Source organism: Oncorhynchus keta, chromosome 6 (assembly GCF_023373465.1).
Source record: "Oncorhynchus keta strain PuntledgeMale-10-30-2019 chromosome 6, Oket_V2, whole genome shotgun sequence".
Taxonomy (NCBI): Eukaryota; Metazoa; Chordata; class Actinopteri; order Salmoniformes; family Salmonidae; genus Oncorhynchus; species Oncorhynchus keta.
In genome coordinates, this window is record NC_068426.1 from 37,664,937 (window position 1) to 37,684,772 (window position 19,836).

General features: G+C 44.3%; 1 protein-coding gene across 8 annotated transcripts in view; it reads right to left on the reverse strand.

Moving 5' to 3' along the window:
- Window positions 1–12,655: 12,655 nt before the first annotated feature.
- LOC118385489 (microtubule-associated serine/threonine-protein kinase 3-like) overlaps window positions 12,656–19,836 on the reverse strand; it is a 158,710-nt gene continuing 151,529 nt past the window's right edge. For all 8 annotated transcript variants that reach the window (XM_052521471.1, XM_035772665.2, XM_052521470.1 and 5 more), the window contains one exon: window positions 12,656–19,761. In XM_052521471.1, the coding sequence (XP_052377431.1) occupies window positions 15,848–19,761 (3,914 nt within the window). In that variant the 3' untranslated portion in view covers window positions 12,656–15,847. The remainder of the gene's footprint in view (window positions 19,762–19,836) is intronic.

Consider the following 19,836-nt stretch of genomic DNA (forward strand, 5'->3'; position numbering starts at 1 on the left):
TAGCCTGCATTTAAAATAGATTAAATTGAGATGTGTTACTGGCCTACACACAATATACCATAATGTCAAAGTGGAATCATGTTTTTCGAAATATTTACAAATGAACTAAAAATTAAAAGCTGAAATGTCTATAAGTATTCAATCTTTTTGTTGTGGAAAGCCTAAATAAATTCAGGAGTAAAAATGTACTTAATAAGTCACGTAAGAAGTTGCATGGACTCACTCTGTGTGCAATAATAGTGTTTAAAATCATCTTTGAAAGACTACCTTATCTCTGTTACCCCACACATACAATTATCTGTAAAGGTCCCTCAGTCGAGCAGTGAATTTCAAACACAGGTTAAACCACAAAGACCAGCGAAATGGCCAAATGTACACTGAAGTTGCTTACCAAGATTATATTTTATGTTCCTGAGGGGCCTAGTTACAGTCTTGAATTAAATCGGGCTTGAAATCTATGGCAAGACTTGAAAATGGCTGTCTAGCAATGATTAACCACCAACTTGAGAGAGTTTGTAGATTAAAAAAGTAAATAATGTGCAAATACGGTAAAATCCAGAAAGACTCTAACATGTATTGACTCAGGGGTGAGAATACTTATGTAAATTAGATACGGTGCCTTCAGAAAAGTATTCAGACCCCTTGACTGGAACACTCAAGGACATTCAGAGCCTTGTCCCTAAGCCACTCCTGCATTGTCTTGGCTGTGTGTTTAGGGTTGTTGTCCTGCTGGAAGGTGAACTTTCATCCCAGTCGGAGGTCTTGAGCACTCTGGAGCAGGTTTTCATTAAGAATTGCTCTTTACTTTGCTCCGTTCATCTTTCCCTTGATCCTAACGAGTCTCCCAGTCGCTGCCACTGAAAAACATCCCCAAAGCATGATGCTGCCACCAACATACTTCATTGTGCTTTCATCAGACCAGATAATCTTTTTTGTCATGGTCTGAGAGTCTTAGAGGCGTCTTTTGGAAAACTCTAAGCGGGCTGTCATGTGCCTTTTACTGAGGAGTGGCTTCCGTCTGGCCACTCTACCATAAAGGCCTGATTGGTGGAGTGCTGCAGAGATGGTGGTCTTTCTGGAAGGTTCTCCCATCTCCGCAAAGGAACTCTAGGGCTCTTTCAGAGTGACCATCAGGTTCTTGGTCACCTCTCTGACCAAGGCCATTCTCCCCCGATTGCTCAGTTTGGCTGGGCGCCAACTCTAGGAAGGGTTTTGGTGGTTCCAAACTTCTTCCATTTAAGAATGATGGAGCCCACTGTGTTCTTGGGGATCTTCAATGCTGCGTAATGTTTTGGTACCCTTCCCCAGATCTGTGCCTCGACACAATCCTGTCTCGGAGCTCTACGGACAATTCCTTCGACCTCATGGCTGGGTTTTTGCTCAGACATGCACTGTCAACTGTGGGGGACTTTATATAGACAGGTGTATTCCTTTCCAAATCATGTCCAATCAATTGTATTTACCACAGGTGGACTCCAATCAAGTTGTAGAAACATCTCAAGAATAATCATTGCAAACAGGATGCAGCTGAGAGACTCATAGCAAAGGGTCTGGATACCCTGTAAATAAGCTATTTGTGTTTTTTTAATATATATTTGCAAAAACTCAAACTTTTGGGAATAGTGACACTTATAGAGCATGATGCCTCAAGAGTCAATTTCACATATAGCCACCCTTAATCCCTTTTCAGTCGATCACACCTAAATATGTTGTAATCATCAATTCTCTCAATTGGCTCGAGTTTTTGCGTAACAGATGACCATTCATTTAAATGTAAATCTACATCGTAGTTGTTCAAGGATGCATATATCCACACTGCACATTATTCATATCAAATATCCAACATTATTATCAAATCTTATGACACATTAAAGACAATGCTAAACTAAGGACTGTAGTTATGCCTGACCAAAACATGAATTTATTATGTAGATATGTTGACCTATTGCAAAGTGAGATACTTATGTGGTAGAGCAAGTCTGTCCTCTGTGGTCTGCAGATGGGATGGCAGCCATTTTGGTTTCAAACTAACTATGGTTCTGTCAACTCACAGGTAGGCTTACTGAAGTCAGATAAAAATAGACATATTTTACTAGACGTATAAAGAATACAAAACATACAGTTGAGTAAATCACATAAAAACAGATTACGATACAGATTGGCCTATTCTTTTTTTCATCATAATGTCTCATTTCTGCCTATTTCATTGTTTAGAGGGACGAAATCATTCAAATGGAAAACATGTCTCTTGCTTTCTTCTACAGGGACATTTCAATGAAAATGATAAATAAGTTGCATGTGTTAGTGATTGCATATTAATTTACAACTGACCAGAACAATGTGGTCTGGTTGAAGCTTATGACGCAACTCCTCTCCCCTATCTGACCTAAATTACTTGTATGTATAAAAAGTGTATTTCCAAAACACTATATTCACCAGTTTACACATTTTTAGTTTTTTCATCAGAAAATGTTTTCGTTGTTGCTAAAAACTATATATCTATTGTTTAGCTCGAATGGAATGTTCATATCCAATGTTATACGTACAGGTCTCATGTTGCTGTATTGAATACTATATATATATATATATGGTTAAAAAAAGTGGCAGTGATACTTATTTCTCTGAGAGGGAGGCATATATACACTGCTCAAAAAAATAAAGGGAACACTAAAATAACACATGCTAGATCTGAATGAATGAAACATTCTTTTGAAACACTTTTTTTCTTTACATAGTTGAATGTGCTGACAACAAAATCACACAAAAATTATCAATGGAAATCACATTTATCAACCCATGGAGGTCTGGATTTGGAGTCACACTCAAAATTAAAGTGGAAAACCACACTACAGGCTGATCCAACTTTGATGTAATGTCCTTAAAACAAGTCAAAATGAGGCTCAGTAGTGTGTGTGGCCTCCATGTGCCTGTATGACCTCCCTACAACGCCTGGGCATGCTCCTGATGAGGTGGCGGATGCCAACTCCTGGACAGTCTGTGGTGCAACGTGGCGTTGGTGGATGGAGCGAGACATGATGTCCCAGATGTGCTCAATTGGATTCAGGTCTGGGGAACAGGCGGGCCAGTCCATAGCATCAATGCCTTCCTCTTGCAGGAACTGCTGACACACTCCAGCCACATGAGGTCTAGCATTGTCTTGCATTAGGAGGAACTCTGGGCCAACCGCACCAGCATATGGTCTCACAAGGGGTCTGAGGATCTCATCTCGGTACCTAATGGCAGTCAGGCTACCTCTGGCGAGCACATGGAGGGCTGTGCAGCCCCCCAAAGAAATGCCACCCCACACCATGACTGACCCACCGCCAAACCGGTCATGCTCGAGGATGTTGCAGGCAGCAGAACGTTCTCCACGGCGTCTCCAGACTGTCACGTGCTCAGTGTGAACCTGCTTTCATCTGTGAAGAGCACAGGGTGCCAGTGGCGAATTTACCAATCTTGGTGTTCTCTGGCAAATGCCAAACGTCCTGCACGGTGTTGGGCTGTAAGCACAACCCCCACCTGTGGACATCGGGCCCTCATACCACCCTTATGGAGTCTGTTTCTGACCGTTTGAGCAGACACATGCACATTTGTGGCCTGCTGGAGGTCATTTTCCAGGGCTCTGGCAGTACACCTCCTTGCACAAAGGCGAAGGTAGCGGTCCTGCTGCTGCATTGTTGCCCTCCTACGGCCTCCTCCACGTCTCCTGATGTACTGGCCTGTCTCCTGGTAGCGCCTCCATGCTCTGGACACTACGCTGACAGACACAGCAAACCTTCTTGCCACAGCTCGCATTGATGTTCCATCCTGGATGAGCTGCACTACCTGAGCCACTTGTGTGGGTTGTAGACTCCGTCTCATGCTACCACTAGAGTGAAAGCACCGCCAGCATTCAAAAGTGACCAAAACATCAGCCAGGAAGCATAGGAACTGAGAATTGGTCTGTGGTTACCACCTGCAGAACCACTCCTTTATTGGGAGTGTCTTGCTCATTGCCTATACTTTCCACCTGTTGTCTATTCCATTTGCACAACAGCATGTGCAATTTATTGTCAATCAGTGTTGCTTCCTAAGTGGACAGTTTGATTTCACAGAAGTGTGATTGACTTGGAGTTACATTGTGTTATTTAAGTGTTCCCTTTATTTTTTTGAGCAGTGTATATATATATATATAGCATATTGCCAAAAAACATGATTGTCTCTCTGAAATGCAAACTTCAAGTGATAGATTTTAAACAAATACATGTCTGTCATTGAATGCCATGATTAGATCGTGAATAAACCCACCAATCTCTTTCATATTTAATTTAAACAATAAAAACTAACATACCAACACTTCTAAAAATGGAGACATAGCATTTAATAATGAAACATATGTAAACTGATATATACAGCAAGTATGCAAGCATGAAATGAATAGACACAGTATGACTGAATGTAGGCTTGTACTATCGGTCTCTCTGTTTTCTCAGTTTAAAACAGCTAGGAACCCTATCTTACAGTATCTTTCAGATACAGTATATCTGGTGTCCATCCCTAATGGCAGAGCCATTAAAACACATGGGCGACTCTCATCAACTGTCACTTGTCCTCACGTGTGACAAGAGCACCCATTGTTAGTGAGAGATGACACAAACTCAAAGGATTTGTTCTTCCCAATCCCTTGGTGCGGGCTGAGTTCCAGTTACACTGCGTGCTGAGTGCTCTGGGCACATACACAGATCATATCCCTCGGAGTGACAGGATACACAGACAGACCGAGCCTTGAGGAAAAACCAGGGCTTTTGTCCCAGACAATGGAGACATCAGTGGAATTGTAATCCCACCACAGTCGTGCACTTACAGCTTCCCTTTACAAGGCTATATGCCTATGTCTGTGTAATTTGTAAGGTTGTTGTCTGCATTGTTCAAGTTTCAAGTTGAGTTAGTCGTAGGGGAGTGTGGCGTAAGTTGAGCCACCCTTGTTTCCAAGAAAGCATACGAAAAAATGTAGAATTTGACCAAATATTAAGGAAGAGGTCATCACTTCATCGAGGTCTGTGAAGGAATAAAAAACTGGAACGCAAGTTAGGTCCAAAAAAAAAAGATTTTCACCAAGTAAATGAATTTATTGTCTATGAAGTTTCATGATGCTTGTATATAAACCAAAGTGGATAAATGTAAGATTGTTCTATACATCAGTTGGGGTCTCTACTCAGCTTTAATATAAGGTCCTGAACTTAGCGTGAAAGTGCATCCTTGTAGCTGTGTGGGCTAATATAGTCAAAATGTTTTCCTTTGAGTACGTTGAGACAATGGCCATGGGATAAATTGAGCCAATGGTTGATCCAATGGCAAGTTGAGCAAATTGAAGTGTTTTCTTCCCAGCCTTAATGTAAGGCCTTATCGCTGGGATATGAAGTAACAATCGGGCCTGGCCTATGTTAAAATTGTTTAAAAAATGTTTTTTAGGTGTTAAGCCAGTGTTAAAAGATGTAAAAAATTATTAATAGATAAAAAAAAAGCAATTGTGATGGTATAGAATTGTGTTTGAGAAATAAAAGGTAGAGTTAATATTTCATTCAGTACAGAAATGTGTTATCGGCTTAACGTTCCGTGTCCTGCCGTAAGTTGTGCCAAGAGACCACTTTTTTGGACAAGCTACACTATATATACAAAAGTATGTGGACATCCAATCAAATTAGTGGATTCGGCTATTCAACTCCACCCCCATTGCTGACATGTGTAAAAAAAAAAAAAAAAAAATCAAGCACGCTGCCATGCAATCTCCATAGACAAACATTATCAGTACAATGGCCTAACTGAAGAGCTCAGTGACTTTCAACGTGGCACCATCATAGGATGCCACCTTTCCAACAAGTCAGTTCATAAAATGTCTGCCCTTCTAGAGCTGCCCCGGTCTACTGTAAGTGCTGTTATTGTGAAGTGGAAACATCTAAGAGCAACAACGGCTCAGCCATAAAGTGGTAGGCCAAACAAGCTCACAGAATGGGACTGCTGAGTGCTGAAGCACTTAGCTCGTAAAAATCGTCTGTCCTCGGTTGCAACACTCACTGCTGAGTTCCAAACTGCCTGCAATGTCTGTTTGTCGGGAGCTTCATGAAATGGGTTTCCATAGCCAAGCAGCAGCGCACAAGCCTAAGATAAGTATGCACAATGCGAAGTGTTGGCTGGAGTAGTGTAAAGTTCGCTGCCATTTGACTCTGGAGCAGTGGAAACACATTCCCTGGAGTGATGAATCATGCTTCACCATCTGGGTTTGGAGGATTCCAGGAAAACGCTACCTGCCCCAATGCATAGTGCCAACTGTAAAGTTTGCTGGAGGGGGAATAATGGTCTGGGGCTTTTTTTCATGGTTCGGGCTAGGCCTCTTAGTTCCAGTGAAGGGGAATCTTAACGCTACAGCATACCATCACATTCTAGACGATTCTGTGCTTACACATTGAGGCAACAGTTTACGGAAGGCCCTTTCCTGTTTCAGCATGACAGAGCCTCCGTGCACAAAGTGGGGTCCATGCAGAAATAGTTTGTAGAGATCGGTCTGAGACATAAACTGAACAAGTTCCACAGACATGTGATGAGCAGAAATGGAATAATGTGTCCCTGAACAAAGGGGGTGGTCAAAATCTAAAGTAACAGCCACTATCTGGTGTGGCCACCAGGTGCATTAAGTACTGCAGTACATCTCCTCCTCATGGACTGCACCAGATTTGCCAGTTCTTGCTGTGAGATGTTACCCCACTCCTCCACCAAGGCACCTGCAAGTTCCCAGACATTTCTGGGGTGAACGGCCCTAGCCCTCACCCTCCGATCCAACAGGTCTCAGACGTGCTCAATGCGATCCGGGCTCTTCGCTGGCCATGGCAGAACACTGACATTCCTCTTTTTGCCAGTCCTGTCTGGTCCAGCGACGGTGGGTTTGTGCCCATAGGCAACGTTGTTGCCGGTGATGTCTGCCCACAAGTCCTCAGTCCAGCCTCTCTCTGTCACGCCCTGACCTTAGTTATCTTTGTCTCCAGCGACGGTCCCCAGTCCAGAACCGCCGGCGATGATCCACGCAGTGAGGGTCCCCAGCCTGGGGCCTACGGCGAGGATCAGCAGTCCAGAGCCTCCGGCGATGATCCACGGGTCAGTGCTACAAGGGAGGAGGGATCAGTGTAAAGAAGGGGGGTGGTGTCCAGAACCAGAGCCGCCACCGAAGTCAGATGCCCACCCAGACCCTCCCATATAGGTTTAGGTTTGCGGCCGGGAGTCCGCACATTTGGGGGGGTTGGGTACTGTCACTCCCTGAACTTAGTTATCTTTGTTTTTTATTATTTTGGTTAGGTCAGGGTGTGACGAGGGTGGTTTGTTTCGTTCTTGTATTGTCTAGGGGTTTTTGTATGTCTAAGGTATTTTGTAAGTCTAGGTGTTTATATGTCTATGGCTGAGCTTGTCAGCCATAGACATATACCTTGTTTAACTTGGGTCAAGCGTTTCGGGTAGCCTTCCACAAGCATCCCACAATAAGTTGGGTGAATTTTTGCCCATTCCTCCTGACAGAGCTGGTGTAACTTAGTCAGGTTTGTAGGCCTCCTTGCTCGCACACGCCTTTTCAGTTCTGCCCACACATTTTCTTTGGGATTGAGGTCAGGGCTTTGTGATGGCCACTCCAATACCTTGACTTTGTTGTCCTTAAGCCATTTTGCCACAACTTTGGAAGTATGCTTGGGGTCATTGTCCATTTGGAAGACCCATTTGCGACCAAGCTCTAACTTCCTGACTGATGTCTTGAGATGTTGCTTCAATACAGTTGAAGTCGGAAGTTTACTTACATTTAGGTTGGAGTCATTAAAACCCGTTTGTCAACCACTCCACAAATTTCTTGTTAACAAACTATAGTTTTGGCAAGTCGGTTACAAGTAATTTTTCCAACAATTGTTTACAGACAGATTATTTCACTTATAATCCACTGTATCACAATTCCAGTGGGTCAGAGGTTTACTAAATTGACTGTGCCTTTAAACAGCTTAGAAAACAAACAGCTTAGAAAAACAATACAGTTTTAAGAAAAAAAACCCACATTTTTTTTTTTTTAAATTGGGGGCGAATAGTCTGGGTAGCCATTTGATTAGCTGTTCAGGAGTCTTATGGCTCCAGGAGTAGAAGCTGTCTTGAGAATCTTGTTTCTCATGGTCCGAGAGTCCTTTAGGTGCCTTTTGGCAAACTCCAAAGCATGCTGTCATGTGCCTTTTACTGAGGGGCTTCCGTGTGACCATCGGGTTCTTGGTCACCTCCCTGACCATGTAAATGTGCCTTTTACTGTGGAGGTGCTTCGTTGTGACCATCGGGTTCTTGGTCACCTCCCTGACCATGTAAATGTGCCTTTTACTGAGGAGGGGCTTCCGTGTGACCATCGGGTTCTTGGTCACCTCCCTGACCATGTAAATGTGCCTTTTACTGTGGAGGTGCTTCCGTGTGACCATCGGGTTCTTGGTCACCTCCTGACCATGTAAATGTGCCTTTTACTGAGGAGGGGCTTCCGTGTGACCATCGGGTTCTTGGTCACCTCCTGACCATGTAAATGTGCCTTTTACTGAGGAGGGGCTTCCGTGTGACCATCAGGTTCTTGGTCACCTTCCTGACCATGTAAATGTGCCTTTTACTGTGGAGGTGCTTCCGTGTGACCATCGGGTTCTTGGTCACCTCCCTGACCATGTAAATGTGCCTTTTACTGAGGAGGGGCTTCCGTGTGACCATCGGGTTCTTGGTCACCTACCTGACCATGTAAATGTGCCTTTTACTGAGGAGGGGCTTCCGTGTGACCATCGGGTTCTTGGTCACCTCCCTGACCATGTAAATGTGCCTTTTACTGAGGAGGGGCTTCCGTGTGACCATCGGGTTCTTGGTCACCTACCTGACCATGTAAATGTGCCTTTTACTGAGGAGGGGCTTCCGTGTGACCATCGGGTTCTTGGTCACCTCCTGACCATGTAAATGTGCCTTTTACTGAGGGGCTTCCGTGTGACCATCGGGTTCTTGGTCACCTCCTGACCATGTAAATGTGCCTTTTACTGAGGGGCTTCCGTGTGACCATCGGGTTCTTGGTCACCTCCTGACCATGTAAATGTGCCTTTTACTGAGGGGCTTCCGTGTGACCATCGGGTTCTTGGTCACCTCCCTGACCATGTAAATGTGCCTTTTACTGAGGGGCTTCCGTGTGACCATCAGGTTCTTGGTCACCTCCTGACCATGTAAATGTGCCTTTTACTGAGGAGGGGGCTTCCGTGTGACCATCAGGTTCTTGGTCACCTCCTGACCATGTAAATGTGCCTTTTACTGAGGGGCTTCCGTGTGACCATCGGGTTCTTGGTCACCTCCTGACCATGTAAATGTGCCTTTTACTGAGGGGCTTCCGTGTGACCATCAGGTTCTTGGTCACCTCCTGACCATGTAAATGTGCCTTTTACTGAGGAGGGGCTTCCGTGTGACCATCAGGTTCTTGGTCACCTCCCTGACCATGTAAATGTGCCTTTTACTGAGGAGGGGCTTCCGTGTGACCATCAGGTTCTTGGTCACCTACCTGACCATATAAATGTGCCTTTTACTGAGGGCTTCCGTGTGACCATCGGGTTCTTGGTCACCTCCCTGACCATGTAAATGTGCCTTTTACTGAGGAGGGGCTTCCGTGTGACCATCAGGTTCTTGGTCACCTCCTGACCATGTAAATGTGCCTTTTACTGAGGGGGCTTCCGTGTGACCATCAGGTTCTTGGTCACCTCCCTGACCATGTAAATGTGCCTTTTACTGAGGGGCTTCCGTGTGACCATCAGGTTCTTGGTCACCTCCCTGACCATGTAAATGTGCCTTTTACTGAGGGGCTTCTGTGTGACCATCAGGTTCTTGGTCACCTCCCTGACCATGTAAATGTGCCTTTTACTGTGGAGGTGCTTCCGTGTGACCATCGGGTTCTTGGTCACCTCCCTGACCATGTAAATGTGCCTTTTACTGAGGAGGGGCTTCCGTGTGACCATTGGGTTCTTGGTCACCTACCTGACCATGTAAATGTGCCTTTTACTGAGGGGGGGGCTTCCGTGTGACCATCAGGTTCTTGGTCACCTCCCTGACCATGTAAATGTGCCTTTTACTGAGGGGCTTCCGTGTGACCATCGGGTTCTTGGTCACCTCCTGACCATGTAAATGTGCCTTTTACTGAGGGGCTTCCGTGTGACCATCGGGTTCTTGGTCACCTCCCTGACCATGTAAATGTGCCTTTTACTGACCTCCCTGGGGCTTCCGTGTGACCATCGGGTTCTAGGTCACCTCCTGACCATGTAAATGTTCCTTTTACTGAGGAGGGGCTTCCGTGTGACCATCAGGTTCTTGGTCACCTCCTGACCATGTAAATGTGCCTTTTACTGAGGGGGGCTTCCGTGTGACCATCAGGTTCTTGGTCACCTCCCTGACCATGTAAATGTGCCTTTTACTGAGGAGGGGCTTCCGTGTGACCATCAGGTTCTTGGTCACCTCCCTGACCATGTAAATGTGCCTTTTACTGAGGATGGGGCTTCCGTGTGACCATCAGGTTCTTGGTCACCTCCTTACCATGTAAACTCAATAAATATTTTTGACACATTTAACCTCTTATTTTGTTGGCACATAACCTATATAAATGAATGGAAGAATGGAGGTAGTTACCTTCAGACAGAGTGGTCATATTAGTTAGTAGGCCAAACTGTTCACAGACGTTTTCTTAAGAATAACTTTTTTTCCGGGGATTTCTGCTGGTTTGACAAACACTGTAGTTCTGCCACTTTCCAACGCAGATGCGGAATTGTGACATAGGCGGATGAGGTGGATTGACGCGCAGCAAAAAACCTGATCTCTGAATTTAACTTTAGGATTTTGATGGGGATTTTTTTCCCATCTCTTGAGAAGAACGCATTTCACTACCTCACCAACCTGACGTATGCCAATCTTAGTGGTAATAAACTAGTTGTTGCCAATACGAATCCATTCAACTCACTGAATAATGTCCTGCTCAATTTGGCCATTAATCAGATAGAAATAGTTTAAGTAGACTCTGTCAAAAGAGAAAATAACAAAATTGACCTGAGTGACAAACCTTTGGCATGCAACTGTTCCAACATTAATTTGTTGGATTCAAAGCAATACCAATAAAGTGATCTACATAGATAGGACATGTTGGTTCAAAGGAAAGGTTATCAGATGTGCATTTGCTGGCATTGGTTCCAATTTGGACATGTTATGTCAATGGCAATTTTAACAACTGCATAATAAAAAAAAACTAAGAAAGAAATAAAGGATATGAAATGCTTTGAAGGGTACCACTTTATTTGGAATCCCCTGCAGATGGTATAGAATCATGTTCAACTTGCTATCAACAAACTGTTCAGCTAACTATCCACTAACCATCGCCCAACCCTCAACTTAACTTAATCTTAGGCCGCCCCATCCCGCATGCGGGATTGTGACTACAGCCTCAAGCTCATTACTATAACGCAACATTAGCGATTTCTGAAAATTGCAAATGAAATGAAATAAATATGCCTGCCCTCAAGCTTATCCTTTTCTTAACAATCCTGTCGTCTCAGATTTTCAAAATATGCTTTAGAACCAGAGAAAATCAATAATTTGTGTAAGAGTGGTGATAGCTAGCTTAGCATTTAGCGTTAGCATTTAGCACGCAACATTCACAAAAACCAGCAAAGGGATCAAATAAAATAATTTACCTTTGAAGAACTTCAGATGTTTCAATGAGGAGACTCTCAGTTACATAGCAGATGTCCAGTTTTTCCTGAAAGATGCTTGTGTAGGACACAACGTTCCATTTTGTTACTATGCATTTGGCTACCGAAACTAACCGAAAATTCAGTCACCTAAACGTCAAACTTTTTTCCGAATTAACTCCATAATATCGACTGAAACATGGAAAACGTTGTTTGAATCAATCCTCAAGGTGTTTTGTCATATATCTCTTCATTGAAATGCCTTCCCTGGAAGCGTGCATTCTTCTCTGATTCGGATGGAAAAATACTGGTACCTGACTTTTGCGCACCAATTTCCACGCAGACACCGTGCGGGACACTTGGTAATTGTAGGCTCTTATGGTCAATCTTCCAATGATATGCCTACAAATATGTCACAATGCTGCAGACACCTGGGAGAAACGATAGGAAGTGTCCGTTCATTCCTGTCGCATTCACAGCCATATAAGGCGATCATGGAAAACGTGCCTCCAGAAATCCTGTTGATTTCCTGGTCACTCAAACATCTTGGTTTTGCCTGTAGATTTTGTTATATGGCACTCACAGTGAAAATCTTTGCAGTTCTGGAAACGTCAGTGTCTTCTTTGCAAAACTATCAATTCCAAGCATAGTCGAGCATCTTTTCGTGACAAAATATTGCGCTTAAAACGGGCACGTCTTTTTATCCAAAAATGAAATACTGCCCCTATAGGACAACAAAAGTAAGCTGTTGCATATCAACAGCTGCAGATGAGAGTTTGTGCATCTTAACGGGACTATATAAGTAAGTGGCCGGGCATTCCATTTTAGTATATCTCCTCATAATCTTTATATCACAATGACACAAATAATAATGCATATTCAGATTTTTCATGATCATTTCATGATCTCAATAAAGAAGAGAAACAGACTTTTACCATGCCTTTTTTATTTTCAGTGTTATGCAACTTTAGAAGTATAAAGATCTGTTTTAATATACATCTATGACATCCATAGAGATTTCCTTGGGCAAAATACAAAAACTCAAACAGCTGTATTGTACAAATCCTAAAAGACAAACCATAGTAAGCAAGTTCATCTAATACTAGTTTCACACAAAGGAAAAAAGGAAACTCCAAAAACAAGCAGGACAAATGTGGGACCCGACAGATGTTGAAGCAGAGACATTGACCACCACACAGATAGACTGTCTAACACAACAGGGTGGCTGGATAGGTGAGGAAGTCACAGACACTACCAACACGAACATGTTTCCTGTGACGTAGCGTATCGACTTGGCAAATCATTAACACAATATACAAAATATACATCCATGAAGTATTTGTAAACAAACACTGAATGTGCTATTTTTAAAGGATTTAAACATCAATCAGATAAAAAAGGCATGGGGACAAATAGACACTCCATCATTAAAAGAAAGTGTTTTCTGATTATTTTCCATCTGTATCCACCCACTGGGCACAACGTCTTGTTTTGATTTTACATTTGGTTGAGATGTCATCTAATGTGAATTCAACGTCAAATCAACAAAAAAATGTCACCGTGTCATTCAATTTTGGTTAAAGTTAGGTGGGAAAAAAATAAAAAAAATAAAAATGAAATTCCCGTAAATTGATGACTTTCTTCAAATCCAATCAGTTTTTCACGTTCATTCAACGTCATCCCATTGAATCTTTTTGGTTGAAATGGTTGACTCAACCCGCTTTTGCCCAGTGGGAAGAGCCTGTTTGATTTGGAACAACATTCATCTCAATCATTCTTTCTAGAAGGAAGGGCTAAGGTGTCTAATATTAAGGTGACTTTTTTTCTCTCCCCCCAAAATGTTTGACAATACATTTACAATAACTAAATGAGAAAAGTAAAACTTCAGATTCTTATTTAAAAAAAAAAAATCTTTACAATCAATCTCATTCGTTATTTTCTACAATGTGCATTCGTGGGTACAGGTTACCATTTATGTAAATATATAGCGTCCCGTTTAGTTTTTGTTTGCCTCCCTAAGATAAAGTAGATTGTCTATTGTTATGACATAGCCTACATTAGAGTAAATATTGTATAGCATATTTTGAAAATCTACTTTGTGTTGGATATTTGTGGTATGCAATCAAAAGGCCTGGCGGCTAAACTACAGGATATGCCTAAATCAATGTAAAAGAAGTCCACTGTTTTTTGATACACAAAGCCAGTATAAATCACCTAAACATCAGCTGTCTAGAATATAATGACTTATGTATATAAGATTTGTATACTGGTGCATTTTGTTCTTACAAAATCAGTCATTTCAAGCCTATTGTTAGCTAGACATTTAACTGGATATCGTTTTCATCTGGCACATAAATGTAGGCGACTGCTTATGGAAAAAAGAAGAGAAAAAAACAGGAGTTGAATGAAAATTACAACAAACAAAAAAACTAATACGAACAATGGAACACGACTTCAGAAGATGATCTGAAATCTAATCTCTTGCAACCCTGACGTTCCCAATATATTTTCGAGACGTTTACTTGAATTTGAGCCCTTTTTTCATTTCCAATACCCGAAAATGCATTTCCCATTGCATGAACATCTATCGCACAAATATAAACATAACTGGAAAACAACACCCAAATAAGATGCAAATTTACTCCTTAAAAACAGACTTTCAGAAATCTCTTCCACAGGCAAACATACTTAGAATTGTTGGTTCATTCCATCAACTCATTGAGCTTGCATTCTACACATTGTCATAATAACATACATATTTTCTCAGTGAAATATTCAAATGTATTGGGCTCAGTGAAATATTCCAGTGTATTAACAATTCTTCATACATTATGGCAAAATCGAGATTGAACACATTCTTGGGAAACACTTGCCTCTTTCAGTTTTTTTATTTGTTTATTTTCAACTCTACATTTTTGAGGAAAAGCACAATTGCCCATTTATGCTTTATTTCTATTCAAGTAAAATTCAGAACATATCAGAACTGTTAAAATGACCATGTTAGAGAGGATGTATTTTGGATAGGTATAGATAGACATTATGTTAGCTTATTCTAGAACACAGAATTATCAAGCAGAACATGATTCTGAAATGACATCACTGAGTATACAAACATGACATTGCAAAATATATACAAATAAAACAAACGCTTATATTTCCTTAAGCCCATGTATCCCCATTTGTACAGTTAGTGTTGACATAATTACTTTCAAGATATTGCATAAAAATCTAAGGTTAAGAAATGTAGAGATGTGAAAGGAATGTGAATTACAACATAACCTGCTAAGAACAGCACGTTTCTTTTATTCCCCATAACCCTAAGGCCTCATCCACTAAATATGATTCCAGAACCGTAAGATGATTCCATATTAAATAGTTATAGGTAAGAAGTACAGAAAATAGTGTGTTTCTTCTGTGCACCGCTAACCCAAAAAAAAAAAAAAAAAAAAACTAACTTCACTTCTTGGTAATACAAAATAAAGAAAAAGTGACATAAGATAAAGTATCTAAACAAACGTGGTGATATTTGACTTCGGTATAACGAGTGCGAGTGAATGATCTGCGTCAATATCACAACGCTTAAATGGTTGACTGGATGATGTGCCATGGCTACTGTGTTTTCAGCTCACATAACTCTTTGAGTGGGAGTGAAATGGACATAGTTCAGTCTACACGCATCGTAAGTCTGCTACCTTTAATGGCAGGTGCTCTAAACCCAGTGCAATTCAATTCAACCTGCCCCCTGACATATTGATTGCACATTGCACTCTGCTGTCAATTAATAATAAAGCCCCCGATCAATCACCAGATACAAATTTGACACCTTTGTTACACACAGCAGAGAACCACAAATGAGCAGCAAAAATCAGTCTACATTCAGTCCAAAAACATTAGACAGTTATTGTATCGACCAAGCATTCACAATCACCACCACACACACTCAGGATAACACACAAAAATCTGTCTCTCTCACGCAATATAAACACTGAAGTAACAGCTTCCCCGGTTCTCAAAAAAAATAAAGGCATGATGACACTACTAACAAAAACAAAAATGTTTTATTTCTGACATATCGCAAAAGCAAAGGTGGCTGCCGTCGTATTTTTTAAATCCAGCATTTACTTCCTGTTTGCGGGGCCACGTGGCAAATCCTTCGATTGCTTGTGTCGGGCCAAGTCTTTGTCTGAACCTGTGGCTTCTTTCACCACAACAGCCACTCTTGAAGTCTCTCTCTTGGTGTTTTTCTGTGCAGACGCTACCTCTTGAGCAGATTCCCCTTTCTTCTTGTCAGCCTGTTCTTTTCGGCTGGAGGTTACCTGCTTGTCAGAGTTCGTGACCCTGGGTTCAACTGTGCTGAGTTTGGCCTGGGGGGTGCTGTTGCTGGGGGTGGTGGCTGCTGGCCCTGTGGCATCCACCCCACCCAGGCCCCTATAAGAGTCCAACCTAAGGCCTTCTGACCTAGGGGCCTCTTCCCTCGGCTTCCCCTGGTCCTCCCTAGAGGTCTGGACCACAGCCTCCTGTCCGGTGCTGCCGTTGGCCCTGCTTGAGAGAGTTCCACCTTTGGGTGGGTGTGCTTCTCTTCTCACTGCTGGTGCTGGCACCACTGGTAAAGGGGTGGATTGGGAGGGAGCACTGGACCAGGTCGGAGGCTCTTTCTGGGCTTGTCGGGTTGCAGCAAAGATATGGGCTGGCTCTTTCATGACAGTGGTTGCGTTTGGGGAAAGAGTTTTGTGAGGGGGTGATTTTTGTTTTGAATCTATGATTTGTCTGACAACTGTTGAAGTAGTGATTTCCTTTTGTTTTGAGTTGATTGCGGTTGAGATCGAGGTTTTCGGAGGGGCTGATTTCTGTTTTGAGTCCAGGTTATCTTTGATGACTTGGGCTGGGGTTGGGGCAAAGGTGTGGGGTTCTGGTTCTTTCTGTTTCTTTTTGGGGTCAGAGTTTTGTCTGACAACTGGAGTTAGGGCAGGAATTTGGGACAAAGATTCCTTTAGTTTGGAGACTGAACTTTCTTTGACATGGCTTTGGACTGAGGTTTTGAGTACGGGATCTTTCCGTTTTGAGTCTGGGATTTCTTTGACCATTGAGACCGAGGTTTTCTGAGACGACTCTTGCCGTTTTGATTCCAGGCTCACTTTGACGACTGGGGCTGTGGCTGGTGTTTTCGCTTCATACCTCCCCCTCTCCTCCTCTGTCTTCCCAAAAGTTTGTGAAGGGAGAGGTGAGTCCGATCTTGGCTTAGTTTTGGAGATAGTTTGTTTTGTTGAAGCGGGACTTGGTGGGGACTGTTTCACTGTCCGCACAGGACTCGTCTCTTTGATATTTACATCAGTTTGCTTTTTAGTGATGAGTATTTCTGCCTCAAGAGATCCTTTGACCCAAGTCTTTTCAGCAGGTCGATTTGTTAAAGATAGCTGCTCTCGCTCTCCTGTCTTTGCATTGCTACCCTTCATCTTTGGTGAAGTGGGATCTTCTCTACTTTGCTTCACGACAATACTATTTGCTACCTGACTGCTAAGGGTACAAGCATATTTTCTTTGATCACACTTTTGTGTTGCTTCTGTTTTACCAGTTGCATTGTACAACATTTCTTTAGACAAAACACATTTTACATCCACTTTAGGACTTGTCTCTCTGACTTGGGTCATTTTATCTCTTCCTGCGTTTGCAGTTTGGAGCTCCTCAACAGCAGACACACTGGCAGGTTCATTGGCAGTGTTTGGAACAGGCCTGTTTCTTTGAACCGTGTCCGGATTCTGGGTTTTCTCCGTGCCATGCTGTTTTTGAGAAACTTGACCACTTGTTCGGTTCTTATCTCCAAGACTAGGTATTGGAGCAGGGATGGACGATTGCTTTGTGGTCCCTGTCGAGGGACTGCTGGATAATATCTGCTGCTTTGACAGGTATGGAGTCTGCTCTAAAATATATTGTACAAATGTAGTGATGCTACCTGTATTCTCAGCTGATCTTTGTTTCTCATTGCTCTGCAGGTAACTGGGCCCTGACTGACAATCTGAACTTTGCTTCACTGGTACAGCTACATGAGGGGCAGTTGTATGAACCTTCACTTTTGGGGCAGGGACGGAGGGTGCAGTCTTCCTGGGATTCCCTGACTTTGCGGCGACAACTGTATCGGATGTCTTGGAGATGTCAATGTTGTTTTGCTGTGCAGGAGCTGAAGTCTCTTGAGGTGGCTCAACCTCCTCCTCCTGGTCTTCGTTGCTGACCTCCCGTATGGAGGGCGTCTTCCCGCAGTGGGAAAAGTGGGCGCTGTGGCGGGATGTCCTATGATCGTGAGCTATCATACTGGACCTGCTCTCTTGTTTCCCACCAAAGTCGGAGACCTCTGCCTTGGAGGAAGCCATTGGGGGTTCACTGTGACTAGGTCTGTCGTGTGGCATCTCACCACTGCTACTGCATTTAAACCCAGTGTTGGAAATACTAGCCTCTTTGGCGGGAACTGGGCTGCTGAGGGCCACAACAGCTGCAGGGCTTAGTATACTGGTGGGCGGGCTTTTCTGCTTGTCAGAGGGTTTGAGCAGGGGAATCAACACCTGCCGCTCAACTGGGCTTTGCAGCCATGTGGGTATCCCTATTGAACCGGTATCGCTGTCGGCCAACTTGGAGAGGCAGGTGTCTGTTTTAGACACCCTTGGCCCGGAAAGAAGGCCAATGTCCAGGGTGCCCTCCAGGGGTTTGAGGGAGGAGACCAGACGCCCCTCCAGCTTGTATTCCGAGGAGGTCTTCCTGAGGGAGCCTTCATTGGAGGAGATGAGCTGGAGTTTCTCCACGGCGCTTCCCTCCCCCCTCCCAGAGAACATCTTGGGGTTCAGGCCCTCAGGGCTGGTGTGGACGCTGCTCATTGTACTCTTGATGTGGTCTAGAGCCAGCGCTGAGTCCAGTTGCAGACTCTTGGAACGTATGGAGCTAAAATGGAGGCTCTCATGAATGCCGGGAGAGAGCCGACACATGCCGCCGTCTTCTCGCTCCTCGAACGACAGCCTCTTTCGGGCAAATTCCATGTTGGGGGCCTTGAAATCAAGCCTGTCTGGCTTACCGCCCTCTTTGCTCTGCCGTGACAGCTGCCACTCAGGCTTCTGGGGGCTCCAGTCAGGATGGATAGAGCACAGAGACGAGTCAGCGCTATTGCCCCCTAGTGGTTCGGGGGTGCCCTCACCGGCACGAGTGTTCAACTTCTTATACAGAACATCTTTTAGGGTGAAGCTGGCAGCTTTGCCTTCCAGTGAGACTGTATCTGAGCCTTGGCTTCTGCCCTGGCATCTTCCTCCTTCAGCACCAGATGTATCAGACTCCTGTAGAGCGTCCTGCTTCTGCAGGGATTCTCGCCTCTCTGACCAGTCCTGTTTCTTCATCACCCCCTTGGCTTTCAGTTTCTCCTTGTCCAGCTCTTCCATAGACTCCTGCCGACCCATCTTGCGGCCAACGGGCCTCTTGAGGCAGCCCTGCTCAGCCGGCCGGACCCGGGTGATGGCCGGAGGCTCGCTGGGCGTCTCCTCCACACGCTGCAGGGTGTGGTGGTCCATGTCCCCAGGACGCACCTCCTCTCCCAGGGCCTCTTCCTGGGTCACCTCCAGGCTGTGCTTCCTGGAACACAGGTGCTTCTTGTCACCCGTGTAGGAGGGTGACAGCTTCTCCTCCGACTGCACCCGCTGGAGGAGCGGCGAGCGGGGCGGCTCCGCACTCTTGGGCCGTACCATGTGGCGGACAATGGTGGGGGGAGAGTGCATCTTGACTGGGAAAGCCTGGGTGGTCTTGGAGATCCCCATGGTCCCATGGCTGAGTAAGGGAGATGGTGAGCGCTGCGGGGAGGTGGGCTGGGGTGTCGGAGATGGGGTGCGGGCCAGCGGGGAGAGGGGAATGCTGCCAGCGGACTTGCGACGGCCCTGTCGGAGCCTCTGGCCCGTCAGTTTGGGGCCCAGGCCGTGGAGGGTGCTGGGACGAATGTGGCCGGAGCCTGCGGGGGAGTTTGGAGCACTGGAGCTCGGGGAGCTACTCTGAGAGGAGTTGCCACCTGGAAACACAGAGGAAAGGAAGTTATTCAACTAATAATCTTTTATAGTGGTAAATATTGTACACCTTCATTTAA